Source organism: Danio rerio, chromosome 22 (genome assembly GCF_052040795.2).
Source record: "Danio rerio strain M-AB ecotype USA chromosome 22, GRCz13ab, whole genome shotgun sequence".
NCBI classification, from domain to species: domain Eukaryota; kingdom Metazoa; phylum Chordata; class Actinopteri; order Cypriniformes; family Danionidae; genus Danio; species Danio rerio.
In genome coordinates this window covers 19329964-19339740 of record NC_141042.1, presented here as the reverse complement: position 1 = coordinate 19339740, position 9777 = coordinate 19329964, and the positions used below count along the sequence as shown (strand labels likewise).

General features: G+C 36.1%; 1 protein-coding gene and 1 long non-coding RNA gene across 7 annotated transcripts in view; one reads left to right on the top strand and one right to left on the bottom strand.

Moving 5' to 3' along the window:
* LOC147831554 (uncharacterized) overlaps positions 1-9105 on the top strand; it is a 42404-nt gene extending 33299 nt beyond the window's left edge. The window contains exons 2-5 of the long non-coding RNA XR_015521903.1: positions 71-195; positions 318-411; positions 2525-2587; positions 7174-9105. This is a non-coding gene — a long non-coding RNA (uncharacterized LOC147831554). The remainder of the gene's footprint in view (positions 1-70; positions 196-317; positions 412-2524; positions 2588-7173) is intronic.
* cbarpb (CACN subunit beta associated regulatory protein b) overlaps positions 1-9777 on the bottom strand; it is a 44968-nt gene that overhangs the window by 9103 nt on the left and 26088 nt on the right. For 5 of the 6 annotated variants that reach the window (XM_087304232.1, XM_087304234.1, XM_087304233.1 and 2 more), the window contains 3 exons: positions 9257-9409; positions 6151-6385; positions 504-693 (listed from right to left, as the gene is read on the bottom strand). In XM_087304232.1, the coding sequence (XP_087160358.1) occupies positions 504-693; positions 6151-6385; positions 9257-9409 (578 nt within the window). The remainder of the gene's footprint in view (positions 1-503; positions 694-6150; positions 6386-9256; positions 9410-9777) is intronic. The other variant, XM_087304236.1, reaches the window with a different exon arrangement.

The following is a 9777-nucleotide window of genomic DNA, read 5'->3' as shown; positions in this document are numbered from 1 at the left end:
ACATTTGAACGGCAGTGCATGCCAATTATTTTATGTTTGTTAATTTCTTCTTTTCTGTTAAATCTTTGAGCCCAGATTCAGAGATGTTCAAGCAGATGCCTCCATGGCTGCACAGATGGTTGTGACTCACTCTGTGATGGTTAATTTGAGAAGACCACTACACAGTTACAGATACAGGAAAGCCAGCTGTAATAAGTAAGCAAATATAAACAAATAAACTAATATTCAAAAACATGTATTGACCTTTCTGGATCATTTTACACAACTAATGCAAATAAACGGTGAAAATACTAATAGGTATGCCTGTGCTTTTTCAGACATTCAGGGAAGAAACTTTCATATTCTGAAGCAAAGCTGCTTGCACTGTAACCTGATGATGCCATGATAAGGCAATGCGATCAGCACATTGAGGTCAGTCCAGCATGGAATGGGGTCTATTGTATGAGGCATGGTGAGGCAGATGGTTGCAATAGCAAATGCATGGGTGAGGCAATTAAAGATACCTGCCGAGGGGGGGTGGGGGTGTGGAAGGGGGGGATAGAAGACGTGGACTGGCTCGGGCCGGGCAGTATGTAATATCCTTAGTGCGAGCGATGTACTGGATGAGGTCAATGTGATGGGCGTCATGCTCTTCCTGGTCCATACTCTCGCTGGCTGCGCGCTGCCGCTGGAACTGCCTCCGTTTGGGAGAGCCTGTAGGGACAACATCAATTTTGCATCAATAGTCTCACAAAGCAATTTTCATTTGTATTTCTTCAGCTTAGTCTATGATTTATCAGAGGTAAATCATAGACGAGGTTTCGAAAACGCTGGAGAGGTAGTTTTTATTATAAAACGCTGCTGGTCCGTCTCAGTGTGGATGATGGAAAACGGAGACATCTGAAAACGGAGGCAGGGCTGCAGACATTCGCCTATCTGATTGGGGCTTTTCCTCAATATTAAGTAGCCTAACACACACAGTTCAGTCCTGCATCCTCTCCTTGTAAGTTCAGACTTCACAAGTTTGATCAAGGCTGCAGTCTCTTCTTCTCAGTTTGATTTGGAAAACAGACTATACCGAGGACACGGGTAAATCTTCAAAGGGAACAGTGTACTTTATAACTTACTTTATAACTTTATAACTACGTTGTTTCACTTTCTCAACAATAAAATGTAAACATGATTTAAGGAACTGCCTATTTTCATTTTAATATTAGCAACAGACAGCAGACATGTTGAGACGTCAGGCTGCATATATGAGCGTCATCTTCACTGTGTGGATATTAATAACAAAACGGAGCCTATAACAACTGCCTCCTTTCAATTTCAGTGAAAATACGAAACATACCCTTCTTTGCTGAATATCAGTTTTAATAATCGATAATGGCCATTATAAAAGTATAACATACAATACGTTTATACATTATAGGAAATAAAGGCAAGCGATCGGTCAATATACAGAATGTAGGCTACGTGGTTACATTAATCATTAACTTATCTTTGCGCTCAGCCAAAACAAGTTACCTGAGAACAAGTAATAGATTCCAATGACCAAAGTCAGAGAATATGTCGTTAGATAAAGACAACAAGATGAATGAAATATCCCGTTTAATAAATATAGTGAGATTAGATCCAGCGGGAGATGCTTGATGAGAAGTCCAACTAGCAGAGCTCTCATCTGGGTAGATGGGCTGCAGCGCTTGCCCGAGAGTGTGTGTGTGGTCACGTGATGTGCGTAAAACGCAAGTGTTAAAACTAAAACGCACTAGTGTAAACGGGGCCTTAGATTGGTTCGGTCCACTTCGTGCTTTCACTTATCTCACCTACTCACACACACGCACACGTCGGGTGTGTGACTGCGGCTGAGTTACTGTTGATTTTAAATAAGTAAGTAGGGTTTTTTTTAACCCACCTTAAAGCGATTTTCCTCAATGTAGTTAATACAGACTCTTGCATGAATTAGTTGTGGCAAAAAATGCTGATTAAGGATGTAATTGTCCATGAATCTGCTGTATTAGCGATAAAAATTACTTATATAGCTAGCGTTAGCTTGCTGCTAACGCTAAAGCCGTTTCCCATGCATTGTTTCATTTGTGACGACTTGGCATAATGTTAACTTAACATTAACAACCACAATTTGCATATTATTAGTTGTGTATTTGCCAAATGAGCACTGCTACACTGTGCACACTAACCCCACTGTATTTTTTTGTATAATCAGTTTCTATTCTGTTTTAAGTGACTCAAATAATTTGAAATTAAAATGTTAACCTTTTTTAATTGTTTGTTTTTATTGTTGTGATTATTTTATGATAGTTTTGCATTCTTTATGTAAAGCACTTTGAATTGCCATTGTGTATAAAATGTGCTACAGCATAAATAAACTTGCCTGGCTGTGTCATGTATTGGATAAAATGACAGTGAAAATAGACATAATAATTTTTCAGTGCAGCTAAACGCCAAGTACAAAAACTTTACATATTAAGCAATTTGGCTTTCAGAATGAGTGCTTATGAAAATACTAATGTCACATTATTAATCACAGGCAAAGGAGAAAGAACTGATTGAGGAACAGGCAGAGCAGGGTCAGTCAGATGTACAGTGTCAGGTAAGGGTGTTGTGCTTTATTGTGCTGTATTGGGAGTTGTGACTGTTTACCAGATTTCACACGCTCACTGATTTACAATATGATTGGTTATTTTACGTTTTAAAGTTAGTTATTATGATGGAAAATGTCTTTTCCTGCATTTATTCTGCTTCAGGAGTCAGTCAGTTGACTGTAAACAACACAACAAACAATGCAATAAATAGTTTTGAAGAAAAATTTGCTGTCATTGAACCTGAGAAAAACTTTGACAATAATCATAATGATGAAGTCTCCATGCTATATTAATAATTATAATGAAACCATTTTTAACTGCGGGGACATATCTTTATTAGTAAAATTCGGCTGTATTATTTGTGTCCCCTTCAAAAAAATGCTCGAAAGAAATTTTATATTTATTGTCCCCCCCTACTGTTAAATCAGATTCACGCCCATGCTTATTATTGCAAATACTTCAGTAATTTTCACTTTTCTGCACTAAAGTTTAACTACTTTAGTGCATGTGATTATTGCATTGCATTTATCATTGTTTTAGCAAACCCCATTTTGCCTACCTCCACTTTAGTATATACTAAGTGTGTTAAGTTTTAATTCATTCTTAATCAACATATTAACAATACAATATGTTTCTCATTAGTTAATATGCGCTACAAACAATGGAAATCCATTAGATGGAGAGTGTGGCTTTCATCATGACCGCATTGTTTCACAAAATAAAACACAGAGTTTTTAGGACGCTCTTTTCAAAAAAATTGGAATGGAACAATCTTGCATCAACCGGCCATCTGTTTAAAAGCGAGTCTTGGCACAGAAATACAGCTCCGTCTTGGCTCAGAGAATATATTCTATAGTCTGCTCAACACACACACACACACACACACACACACATACACGCACTCACACACAAGCCAAACTGTTTCTGACTCTGCTACATGAAGGCACTAAACCTCTATTAAGGTCTTCAATCATTTTCCAAGGTAATACACAATACAAGAGCTAAATGAAAAGCAAAGAAACATTCAATATTGCTTTGCATCCCCTAAGGCAAGGAAACTGATCGCTTCACAGGTTCATAACACTGTCTGTACTTTCCACGGCAGCATTATCTCGCTTCACACTAACAGACCTAAGAGATAAATCAAAAGATATTTACAGTAACTTACATAATCACACAGTTAATCTCTTCATTATAAATTCATTAAGTCCCGTCATTATGCACTTCTCGCACATTTATATTATGAGGCAGAATAATATCATACTTAAGCTTAAAGAAAGCTTTTCTTTGCCATGTTGATGACGGAAAACGAGATCAGCCAAATTCGCGGTGCCTCAGTATGTTGAAGCACATTTGCCAAGCACTAAGCTATGACAGCAATGTGAAAAAAAAGATATATTCTCCATGGATGCATGAAATACTTTGAAAGTTACAGTAAATGTGCACCTAATGATTTTTCTTTCAAGTAAATGCTGTTCAGGTGGAACTTTATATTCGTCCTTAGAAATAAATTCATCAACATTTATGTACATTAAACTATTAATCAGTAATTCCACTAATATATAATCAGCATTTTTCAACATTGATAAGAATAATAAGAAATGTTTCTAAAGCATTAAATTAGCATATTAGAAAAATTTCTAAGCGATCATTTGACAATGATGCTGAAAATTCAGCTCACCACCACAGTGGGGATATGCACATCAATGCTCGAGTATCGATATCAATACTCAGAAGCTTTTAATTTGATATTAATATTTGTTTAAAAGTATCTAAGTAACTATAACTAAGTAACTATATTTTTATAATTTCTGCATAACTAAATGTTTTAGCGCTGTGTACAGGATTGTCAGTGACACTTTGTATATAATCTGCGGCGGAATGTGATGTGAGCGTTCATGTGCACAGTAAATAGTAAATATAGGTATAAATAAATAAAATAAAATAAATAAATAATAGTATAGTATTATAAAATATTGTAAAATAATGATAACAATAAGAATAATAATCAAATAAAAATACAAGTAAAAATAAATAAATAAATAAAATAATAAGGGTGATGCAGTGGGTAGCACGTTCGCCTCACAGCAAGAAGGTCGCTAGTTCAAACCTCGGCTTGGTCAGTTGGTGTTTCTGTGTGGAGTTTGCATGTTCTCCCCATGCTTGCGTGGGTTTCCTCCGGGTGTTCCAAAGACTGTGGTACAGGTGAATTAGGTATGCTGAAATTGACCATATTGTATAAGTGTGTGTGTGAATGAGTGTGTATGGGTGTTTCCCAGTGATGTGTGGTGGCTGGAAGGGCATCCGCTGCGTGAAAACATATGCTGGTCAAGTTGGCGGTTCATTCCGCTGTGAGGACCCCAGATTATGAAAAGAAAATGAATGAATGAATAAAATAATAAATTTGATTAGTCAGCTCTCTCTCGTTACTATTAGGTGAGTAAGATTGAATATAAAAGTGTGTGTGTCTTTACATGTAATGATCTTTTTTTTTTAATTAACATTTAAAAAAAAACCATCACATTAACATTTGTAATAATTAGTGGTATCCTTATCGTAAAAATCTTATTAAAAATATCAGTATCGTATTATAAAATGGTGGTATCGTCCATCCCTACACCACAGGAAATAAATTAAATAATAAAATGATTTTACACTCTTATTATTTATTGCATTATTTTTAAATAATTGTGTTTTCTTAATTTTATTCCACCATTTATGAACATAATATACTATACAAATATATTAATGATCATGCCTAAGGATTTTATTAATGTATTTATAACATTTCATAACTTTTTTCTGGCTTACCGATTTTTTAGCGTCGCACTTCGACTCAGTTTGGTTGTTGTTGGCTATCTCCGAGATACCCCCGTCAGGCAGTATCAATACAGATGGCTATGGATTATGTCCTGATTTAACGTTTTTTGGTGTTCTTTTAAAGTGAATATAAGATCTTTAAATACGTTCTGGTTATTTTTCAGGGTTTTTTCGTTAATATTTAGCAGCAAGCTCCGATTGTGGATTGCTTCAGCTGCATGTCATAACATTTTATACATTTTCATAATTACTTTTGCGAAATAAACATGCATATTTTGTAAGATCATTGAGTCTAATAAACAATCATAATACAAAAAGTAAAATACAATAAGAACAAGTAAAAAATATCAGCTAGTTTATTCAAGATTATTTTATTTAATATTCATTAATCCAATTTCTGTCAATAAGCTTTCACTTCAATTGAAAATAATGTATATATATATATATATATATATATATATATATATATATATATATATATATATATATATATATATATATACATATATATATATATATACACACACACACACATATTTTTCTACTACATATAAATAATGCAATTATTGTAAAATATGTAGTTGTTTTTATATTATAAAAAACCCCACTTATCTATGCAACAAATTCAGCACAAGCGATATAAGATTCGCTTTCATTAGCACCGTCTTTTCATTCCTGATGAAATTAACACCCCACATTCACAGCGGATGGTTTCTTTAATGCGTTGCCAATTCCTGGATGTGTGACTGACCTCTCATGTCGAGACTTGAAGCTCTCTGGCTGCTGTCAAACTTCCACTTCTTGATCTTGAAGTATGGACTTGCTCCCTCCAGACTGGCGTGACGGCGGAGCTTAGTGAAGAACTGCAGCATTGGACCCTGTGAGACCCCGCCAGATGAGGACAGAGCCGTGGCTGAGGCCGACGCAGCCTCTCTACCATTACCCATGATGTCTGCGCCCCTGCCGACTCCCCCTCTGACCTCCAACTGTTTTGTTCACAAGATCACATTATTAAAACACATTATTATTAGAGATTGGCTGTTGCATAATTAATTGGTTTTTGCACTTCAGAATGTAAACAACTATAGCCGCCATATTGAAGTGTCATTCTAAAGCAAAGTGCTCACTTTGAAGGGGCTTTTGGAATGGAGGATTTCAAGGAGTATAACTTATTGGCTGTGTCCGAAATGGCCTACTACTCAGTAGATACTGCATTTGAATTTAATCGCACTACTCTGCCGTTTTATACAGTATGAATGTAAGCAGTATGAAAGGAACTCAGACGTACTACTTCCACCATTTTGTAATGATCACATGACCTACCCACATGAGTTGTGTTGCTTCACTCCCATCTTGTGGGGCATCATTGGATAGCGCAGCATATGGGATGCACACTTCAGAATATTGCCGAAAGTAGTAGGTCATCCGGGTACTTCTCGCATACTTTTCTTGAATTCTATGAATTCGGTCACACTACTCGGCTCGCACACTGTTTTTAGCCTACTATATAGTATGGAAGTAGGGTTGGGCGATGTCGGCCAATTTGGCATCGTACGATGTCTAATGTGAAACATCGCGATGAACAATTTATTAATAATGAATTAATTCACAACTAATTAATTATTTTTAGCCTACCTTTTCAACCAAATCAAAAATAAAGATAAGTTACCACCTGTTACTTTTTTCCACGGGATCCTGGCATGAATCAGCAAGTGATCTGTGTCATCATAATGGTGTCGACAAACCATTATATATATGTATTTTTCACGAGCAGATTGCTGATGCGAAGGCGGAGACGGAGGATTGCGATGCCGGCTCAGCATTGTGATGTCTATTGGTCATCAGCGATGGACAATGGCATCGTCTTTCGACTCAACCCTACTTGGAAGTATGCGATTTTAGACTCAGTGATAGACACTTCACGACCCTATGATGCTTTGCGTGGGGGAAGATGTTTGGTGTCACACACTACGTTCCATTTGGAAGGGTTCATCCCAATGCCCTAAACCAGGCGTGCTCAACCCTGTTCCTGGAGATCTACCTTCCTGCAGAATTCAGCTGCAACCTTGATCAAGCACACCTGTCTTTAATTACAAAGTGCTCATTCAGATCCTACTTAGTTGGTTTAGTTGTGTTAGATCAGGGTTGGAGCTGGACTCAGCAGGAAGGTAGATCTCCAGAAACAGGGTTTAGCACCCCTGCCCTAAACCCTTCGAATCTGGAGAATAAACTCTTCGGAGAGATTAGGGTATAAGGATGAGCCTCTATGAATGAATCAAGGAATATTTGTCACATCTGACCTCTAATAGACATTGAAAATGAATCTGTCATCACTAACTATGTTTTCTAAGATCATGGCACAACCTTAAAATGTAAAACAAACAACATTTAAAAACCCAAAGAAATAAGATAACCTTTCACAAGTGAGAATATGTTGGTTTGTGTTTTTATATTCATTACATTTTATAGCCCAATTAGTCATGTTGCTAGCATTAATGAATTATGACATGTTATTATCATGTTTTTAGCAGGATTTTGCCATGTTGCTAGCATGAATTAGCACATTATCATGTTTTTAGCAGGATTTTGCCATGTTACTAGCATGAATTAGCATGTTATTATGTTTTTAGCATGTGTTGTCATGTTGCTAGCATGAATTAGCATGTTATCATGTTTTCTAGCATGTGTTGTCATGTTGCTATCATGAATTAGCATGTTATCATGTTTTTAGCATGTGTTGTCATGTTGCTAGCATGAATTAGCATGTTATCATGTTTTTAACATGTGTTGTCATGTTGCTATCATGAATTAGCATGTTATCATGTTTTTAGCATGTGTTGTCATGTTGCTGGCATGAATTAGCATGTTATCATGTTTTTAGCATGTGTTGTCATGTTGCTATCATGAATTAGCATGTTATCATGTTTTTTAGCATGTGTTGTCATGTTGCTATCATGAATTAGCATGTTATCATGTTTTTTAGCATGTGTTGTCATGTTGCTAGCATGAATTAGCATGTTATCATGTTTTTTAGCATGTGTTGTCATGTTGCTTGCATGAATTAGCATGTTATCATGTTTTTTAGCATGTGTTGTCATGTTGCTAGCATGAATTAGCATGTTATCATGTTTTTTAGCATGTGTTTTCATGTTGCTTGCATGAGTTAGCATGTTATCATGTTTTTTAGCATGTGTTGTCATGTTGCTATCATGAATTAGCATGTTATCATGTTTTTTCGCATGTGTTTTCATGTTGCTTGCATGAATTAGCATGTTATCATGTTTTTAGCATGTGTTGTCATGTTGCTTGCATGAATTAGCATGTTATCATGTTTTATAGCATGTGTTGTCATGTTGCTAGCATGAATTAGCATGTTATCATGTTTTTAGCATGTGTTGTCATGTTGCTTGCATGAATTAGCATGTTATCATGTTTTTTAGCATGTGTTGTCATGTTGCTAGCATGAATTAGCATGTTATCATGTTTTTTAGCATGTGTTTTCATGTTGCTTGCATGAATTAGCATGTTATCATGTTTTTAGCATGTGTTGTCATGTTGCTTGCATGAATTAGCATGTTATCATGTTTTATAGCATGTGTTGTCATGTTGCTAGCATAACTAGATTTTTTTTTTTGTACTATTGATGCCGATGACTACCAGTTTTAATATTTTATGTTCAACACAAAATAAAAAGGGATGTAGAGTGTGATGAAGGATCTCTGCATGAAATATGAACACAAGTAGTTACAACAGATGCTTTTGAATCCTTGTTAATACCAGGTGAAAACTGCTTTTTATGTTATCACACATGAACAAAAAAACCCACACATGCCAGGGCTTCAGTAATCGTGACTCACCAGACATGGGCTTGAGGGCTCAGCGCCGGCTTTTGTGATGCTTTCACAGAATGTTGTGTCCACAGTGGAATTGAGAGTGTCTCCAGGAAGGGCAGAGCTGGGACTGAGAGTCCGGCTGGTCAGGGCAGTCTGGGGCAGTGAACATACTGGTGGCTAGTGACAAAAACAACCTGTTTAATATTTTGCCAGTAGTGAGAAACAAAACCTAAACAAACATAATTAGGCAGCTTGATTCAAATTCAGAAATGTTTATTAAAATCTTCAGACTGAGCAGCATTTAAAGACATTTGTAGCATGTCCTAAAAACATGTGATTTTACATGTTTTTAAATCAGACAGCCAGTAAAATTACACTGTTAAATTTTATTGTAGCACATGAAGTATCCATTCCTTGTGTTCTTCATTACCTAGAAAATGAAGGATGCATTTTGAGTACACAATTAATGGGTCTTCAAACTTTAACATGAATTAGCATGTTGCTAACATAAATTATGATGTTGTTAACACAAATTAGCATGTTGT